The following is a 20,803-nucleotide window of genomic DNA, read 5'->3' on the forward strand; positions in this document are numbered from 1 at the left end:
GAGAAATATTAAAGGTATTTCTTTAGGTTCTTCAAGATATATTCAGAAGGTAAAACTTTACATTGAGATGCCCTTATTTGGAAACAATTTGTTAATTCACCTATCGGTAACAGACATTGAGTTGTCTCAGCTTTTATAAGAACTTACGACAAGAACAAACAAATGTTGGGTCAATGTACTATTGTAAGTAAATTAAAAGGTATTGCCAAAGCTAATGGTTCCAAGTATTTATTGTAATAATTTTGCGTTCCATCCTAATACTTGCCAATTTTCGGCATCCGTACGTGCACACTATATTTTGTTTCGTGTGATCTTCTTTCTTATCTTCACTTACATGTTGAACAGCCTTTAAACAGTTTGGTGACCACTTTATTGATGGGGAAGTGCTTAGTGATTCAGGTACCTTTAGAGGAAATTGTTGAAGTGAAAGTTTGTCTTTGCTTTTAATTTTTCTTAACTGGCTAGAAGCAACTAGCTTAATATTTAAATCTGGGTGCCTAATACTAATCTAGTGGTTTTTGAAATAGCGTGTGTAATATGAGTGGAATTGCTTATGTGTGCATTTGGGTGTGTGGATTTTTATTAACTTGGAAGCTTAACACTATGAATTGCTTATACTATTAATGATTTTTGAAACTATTATTGAGACCTATTACCATAATTAAATTATCTAATGAACATTATATAAATATTTTCCCAAAACTAATATTTCTTCTTAAAATACAAATTTAGAGAAAAATTAATTTTTGGATAAGTTGACATTGAATTAGCATGAACATGTTAACAACTACGTTAGGCTACTTGATAGGCAGTCATCCCATTCCTGGATAAAGATATATTTTAGATGTGGTTAAAAATATATTAAGTTAGTAGTTATAATCTAATTTTTTAAAGTTAGCTAGGAATAAAGTAACCTTTAAATATTATTTAGGGGAAACTTTGGCATATAGGGAAAAATGAATAATATAAAATATTCTATCTAGCAAGAAGTTTCCAAAGTATATGTGGTACCACTTTAAGCAAACCTATTACATGAAAATCTAACTTTATAAATCAGATAAATTAGATAGTGATTATTTAATCTAAAAATAGTTATTTATTTCCAAAATAATTGTTAAAGAATTCCAATAGCTAATGCATCCAAAGTATTTACTGGGTTTTTAGAAATTCCATTTGTGTGAAACATCCTCTTGGACCTGCCCATTGCATAATATAAGACCTAGCTATAACATCTTGTATACTTTTGTTAAAACTATTATGTATTAAAAGTTATTAGTGATAAGAACTCTTGATTTGAGAGGAATGTTGGCTAATGATCAAGAATATCTTTCATGGTGATGGAGGAAGCTCTCCATGTCTAGATATGGCCAAAAACTTAACATTTTTCCCCAGAAAGAAATTCAAGTTGAATAATATTTTTGTATAGGATATGTCTGAGTTTTGTGAAGTAACTTTTTAGTACAAACAATTAGTATAAAGGAATTTGACTAGTTGACATTGCCAATCCTTTAATTTTTTGTGCTCTTCAAATGTTTTCCCGGAACCTACCATCATTTATATGGACGAAGTGCAGCCACATGTGTTTGGATAGTATTAGCCAGTCCCTATTTTCTTTACAGCTCTACTATTTTAATGGTAGTCTATGTGTCAATACTCAGAAGACTATCCAAACCAAGTACAGATGTCCTTTCAGGCTAACTTGCTATAGTGAAGCATTCAGAATTTTCCACTCACAAATCCAATCAACAGATAGTGAAGGTGATGTTTTTGTGTGTAAAGCTCTATGACTGGTACCATGGGGGAATCAAAAGTGAACATATATGGAGAGGTAATGTATAAATTAATGAAGCATAACTAAAGGCACTATGTCATCTGCTTTTCATATCTGCCTGGGAAAATCTGGAGAGGGAGAGACCTAGCACAGTCTCAAGGAACTGCTGAAAGCTGAGAGATAAATAGGAGGGTGGCACAGGTTTTAGGGAGTGGAGAAGGAACAGTATGGGAAGGTCCCGAGATGGGAAAGGGCAAGAGAGAGACACAGAGTGACGAAATAATCTAGTCATTCATTTTGGCCGATGCCTTAAAACACACGGGGCTTCGCTGTGGAATGTTTGGATTCTCAACTGAAAAGTCAAGGAAATTAGGATGTGTTAAAGATTTCAATTAATGATTGAAACAATTAAATCTGTTTTGTCCAAAGATTAAATCAGCAGCGGCACACGAAGGAGTGCATTGGGATGAAATTGGAAGGAAGCAGCTATCTGAGGGAAGAGAAAGCATTTACTAGACCTCACAATGCTAGGTGCATTGTCTCATTTAATGCCTACAGCATCCATATGGGATAGGCTATGGATTTCCCCTCATTTGTTTTTCAGGTGATAAAGGCTCACCTGAAGATGAGGAGGCTGAGGCTTAAACACGTTAAGTAGTTTGTTCAGTGGCACAGAGCTCCTAAGTGGTGAATGTGGAATCTAAACCCGCTTTGAAAGCTGTTGTAATAGCTCAGTCATGATGTAAATGAGTCCTGATGGAGCAAAATGGCAGAGAAATGGAAGAAAAAGAGAAATGGGAATTCAGTCTCAGAATATTCTACTGTGTAGACTAAAACAAAGCTGTAAATGTAATCCTCTACATCTTCATAGGATCCTGAGCTGACTCCTGTCTTTGATGACTCAGCTCCATAGCCATAAATTGTATGGTGGGGCTCAGGGGTTATACACCTGTGTAACTAAATTACCTGCGGAAATGTGACCCGTGTATCCCTTATACTCAGAGATTTGTGAGTGGGTGGTGTGTATAAACTTCTGCATTCGTTCTCTGGGACGATGTGTACTAATGATCAAGAGAACTCCAGAATGACTGAGTGTTGGGGTGAAATACGGAGGCACATCTACCTTCTCCTTTTGACATACTTCCACTGTGGACACTTGACGTTAGTGGGGCTCCACACCCGAGGTTTCAGTCCTTTACCCACTTATCAGCAGAAGCGCTGAGCATTCTTAAGAGAGAGAGAGCTCAGTGACATGTCAGAGAATCTCCTTCTTCCCAGCACTGTGAGGAGTTGTCAGAATGAAGAATCCTTGGGACCTTCCCACTTTATCTTAATTTATTCCCGTACTCTTGTGATCTGTGTCTTATAGAGGCTGGTCATAGCTAAATGTGCCTCTATCACTGAGGAATCTTGTAGTTTCCAGATATTAAAACATGAAACTTTAAAAGCAAGTGATACATGTAATGTAATGGCAGGGAAGGGGTTGTTCAAGTATAGGAAACAAAAAGGAAATTCACTTTAGGTTTGTTATGATGCAAAAAAATAGGGTTTGCTCTTTGTTTATTTGTTTTACATCAAATAAGTTGATAAAAGAAAGTATGTTAGGGTATAACCATTCTTTCATAAGCTTTCTGAGTTATGCAGAATTCTTTCCAAGCCTGATAGAACTGTACTCAAACAAGAGTTAAATATTAAAATTCAAAATCTTATTTGAAGATAGCAGACAACGTATCTAGGAAGATGAAAGAAGATGAGGATTTAAAGGCCGGGATAGGCTAGCCTTGGACTGTAGAGGTCGTCTCACTTACCAAGATGAAAGGCAAGGATATGATTATCTTATTTTTTGGACACATTAATAACATGTAAAATGTTGAGCTGTATTATATTTTTCCCAAATTGATTTTTCATTTTCTACAGGCATTTCTACTTTCCATCCCACACTGCAGATAATGTACTATTGCATAGCATGCTTTATACACACATATCCTGGGAGAGACATTTTATGGTAGCCCTGGTGAGATTAGTACCTGAACAGGTACCTTTCCAGCTAATTCCAACATTGGGTTAGCATCTGGCCACTGACAACAGCATTTAGGGATTTTGCGTCTTTGGGCCATTTCTCTCTGAGACATAATCAAGACATCAGGATATACACCTAAGGCCACCATAGGTGTCCCCAAACCCCTAAACTTCACATTTGGTAACACGGAACCTAGGAGGGGGTTTTTTAATGTAGCAGCTGTCTTAGTCAGATAGCATTGTAATAAAGCCATCAAAATGCAGAAATGAGGGAGAATGTAAAGGACATCCACGATTTCACAGAACTCAGTGTAATCAGGGGTTTTGAACTTGTACGTTGACTCCACACCAGAGGCACACAACTTGATACATTTGATTAAAAATGTACTCTTCCAGTTGCTTTCCTTCTGTCTTATAGTAAGTTTCTTTATGCGCAAGAGGGGGAAAGCTAAGTTCATGTAGTTTGTTTGCATCTTTTACAAGATAAAACTGCCGGTGCTGGGCCTTGCTTCTCCATACTGGGAGTCAATCCAGCTAGATTTCCTTCTTTTTTCTTTCCTTCACTCTTATAAACCTTCTCTTTACCAAGGAATAACAAGAGGAGAAGATGAGAGGAATAAGACAGAAAACTTGAAGTGTAGGCCCTACTGTATTAAGGAGTTTTGAGTAATTTTAAGGACCAAGAAATTGAAACTTATTTTGAGTTGTCTTTGTTCTCTGTAACCATCTTGGTTGCTAAGAGACTGTGGTGAGAACTGGCAAATTAGGAGAAGCAAGATGAAATGCAAAAGCAGATTGACTCTGAAGATGGGCAGGATGCCCTAATCTGGGTGAAATTAGGAATTAGATGCTAGAAAGCAAAGCTCAATTATTTTAGATTCTTGGGGATTAGGTGTGGGGGGGTAGTAGAGTGGGGAATAGAGAAAGAGAGAGAGAGTATATTCAAGCAGGCTTTGGGGTTTTACATAGTTTTGTAGGCCTCTTGCTCAAGGGATCCATAAGGTACAGCTTGTATTATATGACATCCTGCATTCAGTCATTCCCTTCACTTTTTCATAAATAAGACTAGGCTTAGTTTTCTCAAAAGTTAACAGGACGTGCATATTTTTTTCTGAAAATAATTTAGGCTTATATCCAAACCAGACAATACCTGTGTTTTGGTAAACCAAGTCTTAGGATTGATCTTAGAATTTTTTTTTCTCCCAGAAATAAAGCAATGGGGATCCCAACTTATTTCACTCATAAAAATACTCCTATATAAAGATTTACCAATTAAACAAGAAGGGAGAAATAGTGGAACACGTAAGTCCCACAAGTCCTATAATAAAATGTCCAAGCTTCACGATCTTGTCACTCTGTTCAGACACCAGCTTTCTTCCTGGACTTTCTGCCATTGCTCACCAGCATGGACGCTGACTAGTGCTAAGTTATTCCACTTAGTATTCTCTAAGTAAGTAATGCGTATTACTCTTTTATTCATACTGTTTTTACTGCCCTCCATGACCCTTTACACACTAGCCTCTCACCTGAAATACCATCATCTCTGCCCATCAAAATTGCTCCCAAGCAATTGACCAGCTCCCATTCCTTCTTCAGTGATTCCTTCTCCAGCTTCCTTGGGAATTTCCTAGGGCTACCGCAGCAAATTACCACAAGCTGGTGGCTCAGATTCATTCTCTTACAGATCTGGAGGCTGGAAGTCCATGGTGGGACCATGCTAAGCTCCGAAGGCTCTAGGAAAGAACCCTTTCTCGCCTCTTCCAGCTTCTGTGCCTGTCAGCAATCCTTGGTGTTCCTTGGCTTGTAGACACGTCACTCCAACCTCTGCCTTCACATGGCCTTCTCCTCTTTGTCTCTGTGTGTCCTTCTCTTCCTCTTGTAAAAAACACCGTCATTGCAATTATCCAGTATGATCTCGTCTAAATCCTTACTTTACTTACATCTACAAGGACCCTATCTCCACATAAGACCACATCCTGGGCTTCCATGTAGACATGAAATTTGGGGGCAGGGGAGACATTACTCAACCCACTACATTATTCTAAAGTGATCTCTCCCTCCTCTGACCTTTTTGGTTCTTAAAGTTCACCAACATCATGCATTTCATGTTCATCTATATTGTTATTTATCCCTGGATCGCTGCTATTGCTGCATCGTGTTTTGTGAGGGAACACTTTGAAGAAGAGAATATATACAAGAGTTGGGGGGAACCACTTTAACAAAATTAATTTTAAAAACGTATTCATGTTTTCATTAGAGTTGTCAGATTTATGAAATATTTAAACAGTACAATTATATTTTTCTTTAAATTTTTCAAAAATTATTCTGCATAAATGAAATCTGGCTCATATTTCATTGGTGTGTCAACACTTAGATCATTTTGTATTGATAAAAATAATAACTGGCGATTATTATATTCCAGAACTCTGTTATAATCCTTATATGTTACTTAATTCAGATAACTGACACGTGAGATAGATTATTAGTATCATTCCCATTTTCTTCTTGTGGAAACTGAGGCTTAGGAAGATTAACTGGCCCGTAAGTAGTAGAATTAGAATTTGAACCCAGATCTATCTGATTTTAAAGACTAAACTTTTAATAACTACTCTGTGTAGCCTAATTCACTTAGCTAAAACTAAATAAATATCTAATGATTTCACTGAGGAGCAATAAAAGTAATTTTAATGATGAGATTTGTAACTGCCAAATATTAAATGCATTGACTTTGAGAAAAAAATTTAGTGGTGAATAAGTTACATTTCTATTTACTGGAAGGTCTTTTGTTCAAACTGTCTTTGCCTTTAAGTAATTTGGAGAGCTAATAGTCTTGATTATGGGCTCTTAAGATCATATATACAGGGAAGTAATGAGATGCTGAAAACGTATTCCTCTTAAAAGTCTTTAATGCTGTATCTTTATAAATAAATTAGTATTGATTTAGAACACTTATTTTAAACAGATAAGATTAAAATAAATATTTAATTTAATTATAGGCATGAACTACATTCTTTCACATTTTCCCTTACATTGTTTATCAGGCTTTCAGTGTGTGATTAGTACGCTTAAAGGATCATCAAAAATTGTTTCTCTCAGCTAAATTATTCCCCCTTTCCCCTGAGTACTAATGCCTCATGCCCCATCCCAGCACATTAATGGTATGGAGAGCATTTCTGTGAATGAGGTATTATTTATTGAATTTCCTGAAATGTGTATTTTTAAAAGTGTTCTATTCCAGTTCACGGGCAGGGAATGTACTCGTACCATCTGTGCTTCCAAATGAGAGCTACAACACTTAGTCATCGCTTTTGGCCACTGCTTAATTATTATCTATCTCACTTTTTTCCCTGTACTTCACTTTTGGGAAACCATCTAGTTTCCAACAAAGCATCCTTTTTATGCTCCGTAATGATTTTAAAATTAAATTCCAGGTTTTTTATTACAGTGTCATAATCTGTCTACTTCATTCTAGTGTTCTTTCCCTAATGTGCATATTTTGCTAATTTTATGTCATATTGTTCCATTTAACACACCTCTTATTTGTTTTAGAGCAGTAGGTATTTCTTAGCATATTGTCAATTACATGAAAAGACTGTTAATGCTGGACATTATGTACAAAATTATTGATACTATAGACAGAAGCTAAGTTGTCTACATGTTGTGCTAATTACTAAGTTAAATATAAAGCTATAAATCAGCTATCATGATAAATCAGCTATCGGGTTAAAGAAATGAGTAAAGAAAATTGATATTAAAAGAATTCCAATTCAGGTAATTATTTCTTCTTAGTAGGTAATAGGAACATGGGTCAAATATTGTTTACCTGAGTTTTAGCGCTCTTCAGCTGCATGTGTTCTGTTTTTGTTTTTTTTTCTAGCGTGCAGTGTTTCAGTGATGTCAGTGCTATTATGCTGATTTCTTCACAATCATAATCATGTTTTGTAGTCGATATTACATTCAACAAGTAATTCTCCATCTTTCTCTGATTGCTTCAAGGTGATGACACGATGACAGGTGATGGGGGAGAGTACCTTAGACCTGAGGATCTAAAAGAACTGGGTGATGACTCCCTACCTAGCAGTCAGTTCCTGGATGGGATGAATTACCTGAGATACAGCTTGGAGGGAGGACGCTCTGACAGGTATTCACATAAAGCTTTCCCTTGATATCAGAAGTGAGTGCAACACACTTTTATGATAATAATAAAAAAAGTAGACACCCTTATTGACACTCTATAGGTATCTCACTACTCTCAGCAGTTAGCATGTTATCTTACTGCATTCTCTAACAACTTCAAGTGTCCATTTTAAAGCAAACTGAGGCCTAGAGAGATTAAGTAGTTTAGTAGGAGTCAAGCATTGTAAGAATCAGAGCCATGATCAGTAAAGAGCTCTGAACCATTAAAATATGATATTTTTTATCATCTGCAACTTTTTTCTCTAGGCAAATTAAAAGGACAGTTTTGCCTTATGGATACTCTTACTAAACGGCAGTTATAAGATCCTCCCAATCTCCTTGGGGTTTTCTGTTAGGGCCATAGTTTCTGTGAACAAAAGTATGTTGTGAAGAAGGATTAAAAGGTAACAAATTGAGAAGGAAATGTTGGCTGGAACTGATTTTTTCATGCGAAAGAATCAGAACGGAATCCCTAAAGAGCCTGGACACCAAAAGCAATGATAGCAAAATCTGAAGGAGCCCAGATTTGATAGCCACATCCAGGGAGGTTTATATTATATTCTGAAATATACAATCTATTTTTGGGGTTATTACTAACTAGCACACCAGGTGTTTATTATTTTTTGAGGTAAACTGATTAAGAACATTCCTTGGAGCCTCATCAAAAGTATGACTGTCAGTCAATTTAGGTTAAGCATGTGGTTGTACATATAGTGTAATGTCTTTTGCTAATCAATTATCTTAGGTTTATAACTTTAATATTGGCTCTATTCTTGGCTGTATCCAGCACATTTGGAGTGTAAGAAATAAATGCCTTAAAGAGTAGTCAATTCTGAATGGGGAATTAGCAAAAACAAGCTTTTCTTGGGCCTTTCCCTTGAGTACTAATGCCTCCCTCCTATCTTTTTTTTTTTAAAAAGCAATTCAGTGTGCGTGTAATGAGTGCCTTTCTGGGCTGGCTTTGTGGTGGGTACCAGAGGTACAAACATGACTAATATGTAATTGCTAAATTCAGAATCTAATGGAGTGAGAGAGAGATGAAGCTAGTGGTACCCACAGAGTGCAACTGGAGCCCTGAGGCTCAGGCTTCCTGGAGGGAATGAGCCCAAACCGAGACAGAATAATAGTGATGATGGTGAAGAAAGGTGGGGAGGGTATTTGAAGCCTTAAATAAGGTGAGCAAAGGCTCGTGGTGTATGAGAGAAACAGAATAGTGCAGTGTGGCTGGAGTGTAAGTATGAAGGAGGGGAGGTCACATTTACATTTCGGATGGATCCCTCTGACCGTGATATAGAGGATGAATTTTAGAGGAAAGTTGTCAAAGGGCTAAACTTGGCAGTATCAACCACCTGAGAAATTATTGCGGTAATGTTCGCTGAAGTTGCTAGGATACGACTTGAACTCTAACCTGGGTGGTAGCAGTCATGGGGAGAGTTTTAGAAATGAAAAATTTGAGAACATATCTGTGAGGTAAAACTGGCCAGATCTGGCGATGGATTTCATGGGGTGGGTGAAGAAGAGGAAGGAGACTTGATTGGCTCCTTGGCTTCAATGACTTAGGTAGAGAGTGGTCCTTGGGATCAGGGGACACAGGGAGGAGCCGTTTGGCGGGTGAGGGTAGGGGAGCTTGTGATGGTGTCAGCGTTCTAGATATTGAATGTTGACACACTGATTGATTTGGGCCTCACAGTCTGAGATTCTTAAAAGGCTTCAAATTTCAATAAAGTGAAATGTTTATGGCTTTGCAAAAATTCATAATAAGCTATGAATAATCATATTACTGTTATCCAAAAATCCTTTTTTTTTTTCCCAGCTTGATTTCTTTTACTAAGAGTAAGTGCTTGATTTGATCCTTTTGCCTTCTTTGAAAGTACTTAGTACTGAGAAAGATTTAGAACAATACTTTCTATAAGACAGGGGTCAGTGGTTAGAGGATTCTACCTAAACTGAATACTTCTCAGCTTGTAAAGACAGGAGATATGAAACATTGGAGACGTGAGCTGTTGTCCAGCTCCACACTTGCATTTCTAGAACACCAGATGTATTCATGCTCTCCAAGATGGAATTATAGTCAGTATCTCATTTTCATGATTGCAATGCAGTGTTTTATTTATTTTTTAAATTTTGCTTAGACAATTCAATATAAGTTACCTTTTTTCGGTAACCATTTTTTTCCTTTTCATTATTTCTTTATTTGGTGTGCTTTCAATAGTACCATGCCCAGGTAGGTATTACATAGCATGAAAACATGATTTTCCTGGATACATCCACATTTCCCTGCTCCCTGCTCAATGTATGTATGTGTGTGTGTGTGTGTGTGTGTGTGTGTGTGTGTCTGTCTGTCTGTCTGTCTTGGCAGGGGGTGCTTATATTCTAGAATTATGGATTTATTCTCAGATTAGGATTTTTATGTATTGAATATCTATTCAAGCTAGAAGGGTGAGTATTTTACTAGAATCAGTCTGTGACAGGCCCCAGGCCTGACTGTTTTAACGGTCACAGCTCCACCTTGTGGTTGATAAAACATTAGCATGGCTTCCCCAAAAGGAACCTAATTAGCCTATGTATAGTTGGAGATGATTAAAAAAAAAAAATGATTCAGATGCCTAAAATGTACATGGATGCAGAAGAATAAAAATAGGTAAATTTTAATCACATTGAATAGAAACACAGTCAATTTGATTCGCTGGATTTTGTGTCCCTTTTATTTTATTATTACTCACAAATTAAAAATACTATTCAAATTCAATGCAAAACGCTAAATAACAATGAACCACAAAAGATTCTCCGTGTATTAAATCAGACACATTGACATTTTTGGATATTCACTTGCTCAGTAGGTTTGAAAACACCGTTCATTGGATGTCTAATAAATATTGCAGCTTCCTAAGATAGTAATTATTATACTTTTCTGTGGAATTACAGACTTTGATACCACCTAATATGTGTCCAGAAACCAGTTGTATCATGGTGAAAAAAGTATAAATTTAAGATCATAAAAAACTCTTGGCCTATCCCTTAGCTAAACAGCAAGTAAAAATTTACACTTTTATGGATATGTGCTATTGCAGATTTATTAACTGAACAGCACCACCTCTGACTTACTGGAAAAAAAAAAAAAGGCAACTCTGTTGCAAAATATTTGAATTTGCTTGCACTGTTTTAAATCAGGGTAGGCAATTTCTGATCCAGAGACTTGAGTTATCCCAGACCTTTGTGCTGGTCATGATTCCTTTAGAGAGAATAATTTCTTTACTCTTGGAATATTCTTACTTCATATATTTCATTTAAGTAGATTCTATGACGTCATAGAAAAAAGATCAGTTAGAACTATAAACATTGATTAAATACCAATTAGCATTTTAGAAGGCAGTAAGCAGAGTGAACTAGAATAAAATCAGAGGATAGAGATATTTAGACATATAGTTTCAACTTATTCTCTCTCCCTCTGTCTCTCCAACTTTCCTCACTCTCTGTCTGCATCTTCTAATATCTTTTTCTCCCTGCCCCAATCTCCTTTTTGTGGTCAGTCACTTTGTCTCTTTCTTTCCTTTCTTCTCCCCCTGTATTTCTTTCCTGTTGGGGCTCTAGGAAAGACAAAAAATAGCACCAACACCCCTTTGCTCCTGTTTCAAAACCAACTGAAAGATAGACCCAGGTATTGGGTAGATGGATATCAGTAATCCACCTTTATTTCTGATACACTGATTGCAGGATGTAGCTCTACATTCACAGCCAGATGAGCTCTTTACACCTCGTTCCTAAAGCAGACAGACATCCACCCAGTTGTGGTGCCTCCCTTAGAGTGGCCATTGAGACCTGGCTGCCTTTTTTTCAAAGTTTACACATTTACAGTGGTGGCAGCCACGTCACTGGGTCTTATTTGAGGTACCTTCTTTTTGCCATTCAAGTTGTTCCCATCCAAGCTAAATTTCCATTTCCCCTTTGAGACCTGTGTTTCTACTATTCCAGTGCTGCCTTTAAGGGTTAATCTACGTAGTGACGACGTCTCTACTTGCTGTTATGAGCAGGCATCTTTACTCCTTTACTCCAGTGCCTGTTGGTCCTTTAGTACTGTTCATTCATACGAATCTAGCACTTTTAAATGTGTAAAGTCACCATCTGGATCTTTGAATTTTAAAGCTGAGGATAGAGATTAAGTAATTAACAAATCTGAGCCCAGCAGAACTAATGGGGGCAGATGGTTGCGCCTGTAGACACCATATCATTTCAAGAGGTTGACCTCTCTACTGTTTGCCCTCTCTTGGCTCAATTCAAAACAAAATAAAGGATAATAGAATTTAAGAGCTGTTGACCTTAGTGCTGCCTGGTACAAAACAATACAAGTGCAGGAAAAAAAAAATGCTCAGTCCACTAATTGAGGCAAGCTTTTGCTGAGATTAAAAACCCCTTTCCCCAATAATTTAATCACCTTCCCATCCTCAATTTCAAGGTCACACCAAGGTTGGTCACAGCAGCCTGTTTATGAAGCGCACCATCAAAATCTAACTGCACAGCTGTAAAAACAGCTATAATGTAAGCTGTTTCCAAGTGCCAGGACTAAAACCCCTGTGAATAGGTTTGCTAGGCGTTCAGGCTGCTCCTGCCTTGGCTGTGTCAGGAGCCTCAATCTTCCCCAAGAGCTTATATAACATAAAATAGTATATTGTCAAATTCTATTTAGATTTGATTTTATTATAAACACAGATTAATATAGGTGTAAAAACATAGGATCAATTAAATATTTATTTTATTTTTTATTGAAGTATATTTGATTATTTATTTATTTGGTCACACCATGTGGCATGTGGGATCTTAGTTCCCCAGCCAGAGATCCCAATGTCCCCTGCATTGGGAGCGTGGAGTCTTAACCACTGGACTGCCAGGGAAGTCCCAGGATCAGACAGTTAAACTTTTTTTGATTCATGTCACTTACCCTCTAATATTCGGCATTTACTTTGGGGGCATAAATCCTACAGCAGAATAGGAGAAAGCCCCAAATTACTATGAATTATCTACCAAGTGATGATTTCCTCAAAAATAATTGAAGTTGGCAATATTGACACCTCATAAAGATGACAGTATATGGCTTACAAACTTAGGTATATTTGCAAAAGAAAATAGCTTCTGCTAATAAATATGCTAACTTGATGTTTAGTCCATAATTCTGTAGCGCTTCACTAGCCAAATACCTACTAGCTAAACGTAAATGAAACCTTGCTTCTATCAATATTGTGAAAGTTTGCATATCTCTTTATTTTCCCCTATGGGCTTTGGGCTAATATTTTGAATACAGATCTTTAATACTTGGACTAACATGTATAAAACATAGTTTATTTAAGTTATCAGTCTATTTGTCATTTGATTGCACAAATTGACTAGGAAGGAATGAAATTGCATCTATGCAAATGTCAAGGTTCACCAATTTCATTTGAGTATATAATTCAGAACTTTGAAATTCAGATTTATCAGAAGTGTAAAGCATTGATTATCAAGGCCTAAATCCCATCTTGAAGCCAAACCTCAGTTTTGGGTCAGTGTCTACTGGCAGTTCGTTTTCGTGCTGGCGGATGTGTGTGTTTTGTGGGTTGGTCTTGGAAACAGTTTCTTGTGCTCTTGCATCTCATTGCCACAGCAACCAGCACTCTGTGGTGCTTCACTCACCACACACAGGACATGCACGAGGAACAGTGCTGTCCTTTGAAATAGCATTGTTGGAAACACCAGGGACAAACAGGAGGGACACCACTTCCGCAGGAAGCATGCATCTGGCCACAGTTCATCTCACTCTGTAGCTTCCAGGGGTGTGCACGAACATTCAGTCATTCACAGTTGGAGAGGAGGAAAAAGAGGCGTGGAGAGAAAGGAAAATGAGTGAAAATGGAACCTGTGCTTTCATTTCATTCTCTCCAAGGGCTGTCTTAGTCCCCTCCCCCGCCCCCTAATATTTTTCTTAGTTGCAGGGAGATTTACATTTAACACAGATTTAAGCAATCTATCCTGGAATTATTTTCTGTGTGAATTTCTTATACTGGCAGTAAGTAAGCTACAGTTGTTGGTTTCAAACATTTCTGGGAAGAAAATGAATCAGATTAGGAGTATCAAATTTTATCTTCTGGATTCCCTTGTGCCCTTGCCATTGAGTGGTAGGAACCAGTCAAAAGATACGTTAGTTTAGCTGTGGGACAGAGAGGTACGGCAACACAGAGACCTGTGTTTCCTTCTTCCACGGTTGCGATTTATGTCCCCCTGGAAGTTGCACTGTTAGCTAATAGCACGCTTTTTTCACTCTCCTGCTCGGCTCGTCATTTCATCCTCCCAACCCTACTACTGCTGTTGGTATTTGACCATGACCTCCTGCCAACCTACCAGCCTTCGATCCTTCAGTTCCGACAGGTCTCACACCCTGAGCCATGCCTCATACCTGAGGGACAGTGCCATGATTGACGACACAGTTGTGATCCCCAGTCACCAGGTATGTGACTTTTTGCCTTCACATTTCTGCTTTCTGGAGAGCTTTTTAGCATTATCGGATGCCGGAAATGTCCAGAGGAAGTTTTTTAATCTAAAAAAAATTGTATTAATTCAGTTGATAATCTAGGATAAGGGATTTAAGAGTTTTTCTAAAACATAAAAAATGTTTGCTGCATTTTTCAGTGAGCAGAGTTTTTCTAAAATAACATACTGCTTGTTTCTTCAGCTATACTGGATTCTTCCGGGTGGACATTATATATAAAACTCAATTCCTTTATAAAATCTCTATTAAAGGAAAATGTAAGGTAGGATGCATTTAAGGTAAAAGATGAAAGGTACAGGTTAAAAATATGTCTCTCTATATTTAAAATTGTTTTCTATTAGAAAAGATATAGAATTTGTTTTGGAATATTTTCATTTTAGATATAATTTTATCAGCTTTGGCTGGATATAGGAAGTAGATGAACACCTACTCTTTTCAAAGACAATTACAGAAATGTGATCCTATATCAATAATATAATTTAAATGGGAATGCATTATAAAGATACATTTTAAATGCCTTGGTCTTCTATCATATTTTTAAATGAGCGTTTTTCCAGATAATATCACTTTCCTGTCACGCCATTTTTTTAAAGTTCATTATATTTTAATTTAATTGAAGGAACGTCTTTTTATTAAATCCAGTGTTCTTTGTGTTTAGGTGTCAACTCTAGCCAAGGAGGCAGAAAGGAATTCTTATCGTCTAAGCTGGGGCACTGAGAACTTAGACAACGTGGCTCTTTCTTCCAGCCCTATTCATTCAGGGTAAGTAAATCAATATTATGCATCCAGATCGAGAGGTAAAAAGAGATGAGTGAAAATAACAGCTTTGTCCAGTAGCTTTAGCTGATGGCTAGCTTACAGGGGAAGTGACCTTTTTGAAAACTTGTCACTGCTTTATCCACCATCGACTCTATCCACACAAACAAACCAGCAAAAAGCGTCAAATTCAGCATAGAAGAACTGACCATTGTTTTCAAATAAGTCGTAGAATTGCGTCAGACAGCTTGCTAACTAACCAGAGTATACCAGTGGCCTCCTTACTGTTCACATTTTTGTCTTTAAGATGGCCTTGAAAAGAGGGGCAAGATCATTTGCTTTTTTGAAATTTCTGTTTACTAAGATTAACTGACTAGTTTCATAAATGCCTTTGCTTATGTTTTAATGCATTTAAAATCATGTTTACGGAAGTGTGAGTCATACAAATGTATAGAGGAGTTCACAAGCTGTTTGAAGTAGGGATATTCTAAAAAGGAAAATTTGAATGCAACCAGTCAGGTTCTCAGTTGTCTTTTAAAAGTCATCCAGATAATATATTTGCCACTACTTAAGAAATGCTGCCTATTTATATCAACTCATTAAAAAGTAGGGCTTTGAGTTAATAAGTTTAAACATTCTTAAAGATCATCTTAAGTTATAAGAATTCAATTATGTGGAATATACATTCCTTAAGGAGTTTTAAATTGTAAACTCTTCATGATTGCTTTTTTCCTTACATTTCAATGGTGTCAAGTTGTATAGTAATTTCATAATTACATATAAACTTTTAAGATGTTTTTATTTAATCACTTTTAATCCCTGCCATATTTTATCTAACTAAATATAATATTTTGATTTAAATTATTATCCCGAACTCTTTTTCCATAATCCCCAGAACTATTTTTAGTAGATTCTTTCTTGTTCTGATTATTCTAAAATATTCTCCTTTCAGGGATTTCCCTGGTGGTCCAGTGGGTAAGACTCCGTGCTCCCAGTGCAGGGGGCCCGGGGTTCGATCCCTGGTCAGGGAACTAGATCCCGTATGCTGCAACTAAGACCCAGAGCAGCCAAAATAAATAAATATAAAAAAAATATTCTCCTTTCAGGAAAGCATTCTAAGATATTGTAGTTAAAAATGTTGTACTTCTTAGCCTGATCTTCTGTTAAAGGCTCGGAGAATGAATATAAAATTAGTTATTGAAAATAATCATAATACTCTTCTTTGTTAAATAAGTAAAAGCTAGTCCTTGATGCAGGTGTTATTCAAGGGAATAAAAATCAATTAAAGCTCATCCAGATTTACTTACACATTTTTAAGTATAAAATAATTAAAATCTGACAGCTATAAACTACTCAAAAAGCATAACATTGCATTCTGCTACTAAGTTTTTCAACAATGATGAGAAGAAAAAAAAAAAAGAAAGTTGGACCTAGAGTGTTGATGGATAATAGTTCAGAATCTAGAAACCATAGTCTAGTATTTGAAGCCCATACCCAGCCTACAAAGTGACAAGATTATTTTAAGCAAAATGTAATTAACTATTAGTAACCGAATTTATAAAAGAGTCAAAGTGTTATGGTGGTATTTCAATTTCCAAAATAATTTACTTTATAAAAGGAATTTCTTAAAGAAGTCTTAACTACTGAAGGGCAGTAAAATACTCAGATGAGGTACATCGATATACATACCAATAGTATAAAACTAGATACATGTGTAAGTAATTAGAATTGATTACTTATGATGAAACAAGAGTATCCCGTGGTTAAAGTTTAATCACTCATTAAAATAAGGATCTTTAAAATCTTGGTCTCTAATAAATCAGTTTTTCTGTTAACTTCACACCTGATCACTGATGCTAATCCTCATCGCTGGCTGTACATTGGTGTCACCTGGGAGCTTTAAAAAATATTGATGCCTGGGCCCCAACTCAAATCAGTTACATCACAGTCTCTGTCACTGGGGCCTTGGCACTGGTATATTCTACAAGTACCAATAGAGCAGATATATATGTTTTATACAAACCGTTAGAAAGGAACAAAATTGCCTAATAAAAGTTTGACTTTAAGGGTGACTTAGGTAATTAACATATGACTAGTTACTTCAAATATTTTTTATCCTTTCCATTTACTTAAGTATTCATTCTTCACACACTGTTGAATTCTACAATGTATCAAACCTTGTGCCAGGCACTAAGGAACATAGATGAGTAAAACCTAGCCACTACCTTTAAGAAACACACCTATGTGTTGTTATTTGAACTTGGAAGACAATCTCTGGAAGAGAGATAACATGATGGTTAAGAGTGTGTTTGGAATCAGATCAATCAGAATTCAGATCCTGGCCCTGACACTCAATATGTGACACTGGGCAAGTTGTATAAAATATATAAGTTTCAGTTTACTTACCTATAAGATGAATGTTATATTATGAATTCCATAGTGGAGCTTTAAGGATTTGACACTTCTTAAGTAGTTAGTATTCTGCCTAGAAAGAATAAGTACTCAATAGATTATAGTCATTAGTATTTATATAATCCCCATACACATTTTCCACATCTTTAACAAATTCCAAATCAGTGAAACAGAATGTGTTCTGAATCCTCTAAATGACAATAACCAATGTGGTACAGTTCATAATGGCAGTGTTTGACTTATTATTTTTAATCAGGTAATCTATCATAAAGTTGTGTCTCTACTATAGTATTTGAATGAACACAGTGCAAAAGATGACTCTAAGAGGATGGGTAGTTACCACTGAAAACTCAATGATTCTGAGGGTGATGGTATTTGAAAGCTACCATGATATGAATGTATATGAATAAAATTCATAATATATCATGTAACAATGACATGTAATTTTATTCATTATACACCAGATTCCTGAGTAATAGTTTTTATATAGTTTTCAAGGAACTGAGTTTCTCTTTAATTAATTGGGTGAATTCCTAGGCCACTTCAAAATCTGCCCAAAATGTAAGAAAAAAATAATTTTTGATAGAAGGGATAATAAAGTCAGCTTTTATATGCATATGCCACTAATTTGATGTATAATGTTCTATTAGATTAGATAAAGGGATTTTAGATTAATGGAAGACACAGCTTCTACCAATAAGCACTATTAGTGATTTTCTTTTACTTCTACTGTTTCCGATGACTAATGTCTGTCACTATAGGAGAATAGGTATCAGTGATTAAAAAGCCTGTTCTGACCAAGAGATACAGCCAATAGCTAGCAAAAGAAAGGCTGACAGTAATATTTTTGTTGTTGTTCTTGAAGAAGTTGCCTTACTGATTCACACTCTAACCAACAATTATTATTTCTAGTATCCCAGTCATAATCACATCCAACACAAGGTTGGACAAGATTGAATTTGAATTTAATCTTCCCTATTTCATAAGTGCATAATGAATCAACAGATGTAAGGCACAAGTTCCTAGTGAGAGCTAGTTTTGTGACTCACTTGAAATATTATTTCGAAAGTCTTTATTTTTATACTTTTTTAATAACAGCCAAGTGCCAACAAATAAATGTCAATTCATGATGTTATACTACAAGATATGGTAACTAGAAGTCAATAAGAAAGTAATCTTTTAAAGGACTTCCTTTTCATAAAAACATGCTGAAGATGGTTCTGCTGTGAACCTAAAACTACTCTAAAAAATATAGTCTATTTTAAAAAAGAAAAAGTAAAGATGTTAGCTCAAATAGTGGAAGGTGATATTTGAAACTCAAGGAAGTTAAAGCTGTTTCTCATTTGACAACGTTAATATTTATCTAAGTACATATAGCGGTTAATTTAGCTGTTAGTGTATTTCAAACACTCCTTTTTTAAAAGGTACATGAAGGTAAATTCTTCTGGATGAAGAAAATTATTTTATAAGTAGCAAAGCCAGCCTTTTGTAAGGCTGTACCCAGCCTTTTGTAAGGCTGGGTTTCTGGTCCAAAGGATATGTATATCCATTTATATATCATCAGGTGTTGAAAACCCAAGTGAACTCTGTGAAAAACGTATGGAGTGTTTTGAGGAAGAGCAGACTCAGGTAGAAGAGGAGTGAAAGGCAGGACTGTAAAGTGGGATTCAACAATATGACCAGCGAGGAAGACAGCAATCCCCAAAACAGGGAGTGAAAGTCTTGAAAAAAGCACTAAGATTTTGTTTGCATAGTTTCTGTTACTTACTAGTAGGTAATTAATGTTACCTACTCTGCCTTATAGTTTATGCTATTGTGTGTCATTGGAGCTATTTTTTTTTAATTGTGCCTTTTCTGTTTGCATTTCTTCTGTAAGAGCCCAAAAGGTCATTACCATTATTTTGAAAGTATTAAAAGTATGAAAGAAAAGCTTTGGAGGCAAAACTATGTCCATCAAATCGAAAACTTTGAAACTCTCATTATAATGCCCTTTGATGCTTTGTAGCTTCTTGGACATTTAGATTTTAAGTGCCCACGTAAGCCAGAGTTGAATAAGGCTACAAATCCACGTTCCAGTGATTTTATAATATCCCAGTTCCCTAACCTGGGAGTTGCTACAGAGCCCCTGTACCTGGCTCTTCTCTCAGCATTTGCATAGAGCTGTATCTCATTTGTATTTCCATCTTTTTTTCAATGAATACGGTATTGGTATATAAATAATATATCTCAGTTGAAAGTCACTTCTGATTTCCTTCTTTATATTTCACGTTATCCATTCCTTCTCTGTGCTAAAGTATCTATTCTGTTGCAGCCGCACCTCTCCATGTCTTGATCGTGACAACAGCAGGTGAACTTCTGCATAATTCTTTCTCTGAACATGTTGCCTCTTCCTCTCCTCCTTTTGTCATTTCCTTCTGCATATACCCTGCCTCAGGATGCTTTAGTGTGACCATACCTAGCCAGAGAGAGAGAGAGAGAGAGAGAGAGAGAGAGAGGGAGAGAGAGAGAATGATGTATTTTATTCATATCATGGCCATATGGTATAGAGAAAGTGGGTATTTCTTATTTTATTGGAAATTAGGTAGGGTTGTACCAAAATGAATGTAGACCTAAAGTGAGAGCCTGTCTTGGTCATGGGTCTCCATATCTTAGCTTCTTTTGTGAGAACAAGTGCTACATAGAGCTGAAAAATGCTATTCCAGCAATTATGCAAATTGGTTGAGCTATTTTCAAGTTATAGTAAAGGTTGTGATTTTAAGTGTCACTTAGCAGAGGTTTTTTTTTTTTTTTTTAACTATATTCTAGGTGAACCAAGGGCTGAAAGTTTATTAATAGTGCATTTGCTTGCTAGTACTACTTTAAGTGCAGCCTTTTGATATTTTACAAATTGTGCTGTAGAATGATTCCAGTGTTCTAAAGACATCCATTATTCTATTTCATTTTAATAAAGTTATTTTTAAAGGTTCTTATCAAACTGCTGATTATTATGTTTTATTTTACAGTCATCCATCATGATACTAAAGATTGTCTACAAATAAAACCGTTTTCAATTTTGAAAAATGTACATCCATTCTTTTACTTTTTTCTGAAATACACACTAAATATTATGTTTCTATACATGAACATAGTGAGTGATAAATATTTTGGTGATT

General features: G+C 36.1%; 1 protein-coding gene across 2 annotated transcripts in view; it reads left to right on the forward strand.

Annotated features, from left to right (window-relative positions):
- ANK2 (ankyrin 2) overlaps positions 1 to 20,803 on the forward strand; it is a 242,204-nt gene that overhangs the window by 163,739 nt on the left and 57,662 nt on the right. For both annotated transcript variants that reach the window (XM_060012911.1, XM_060012912.1), the window contains 5 exons: positions 346 to 399; positions 7,787 to 7,931; positions 14,339 to 14,441; positions 15,142 to 15,245; positions 19,963 to 19,998. In XM_060012911.1, coding sequence (XP_059868894.1) covers positions 346 to 399; positions 7,787 to 7,931; positions 14,339 to 14,441; positions 15,142 to 15,245; positions 19,963 to 19,998 — 442 coding nt within the window. The remainder of the gene's footprint in view (positions 1 to 345; positions 400 to 7,786; positions 7,932 to 14,338; positions 14,442 to 15,141; positions 15,246 to 19,962; positions 19,999 to 20,803) is intronic.

The sequence above is a fragment of the Delphinus delphis genome, chromosome 5 (assembly GCF_949987515.2).
Source record: "Delphinus delphis chromosome 5, mDelDel1.2, whole genome shotgun sequence".
In the NCBI taxonomy this organism is placed as follows: domain Eukaryota; kingdom Metazoa; phylum Chordata; class Mammalia; order Artiodactyla; family Delphinidae; genus Delphinus; species Delphinus delphis.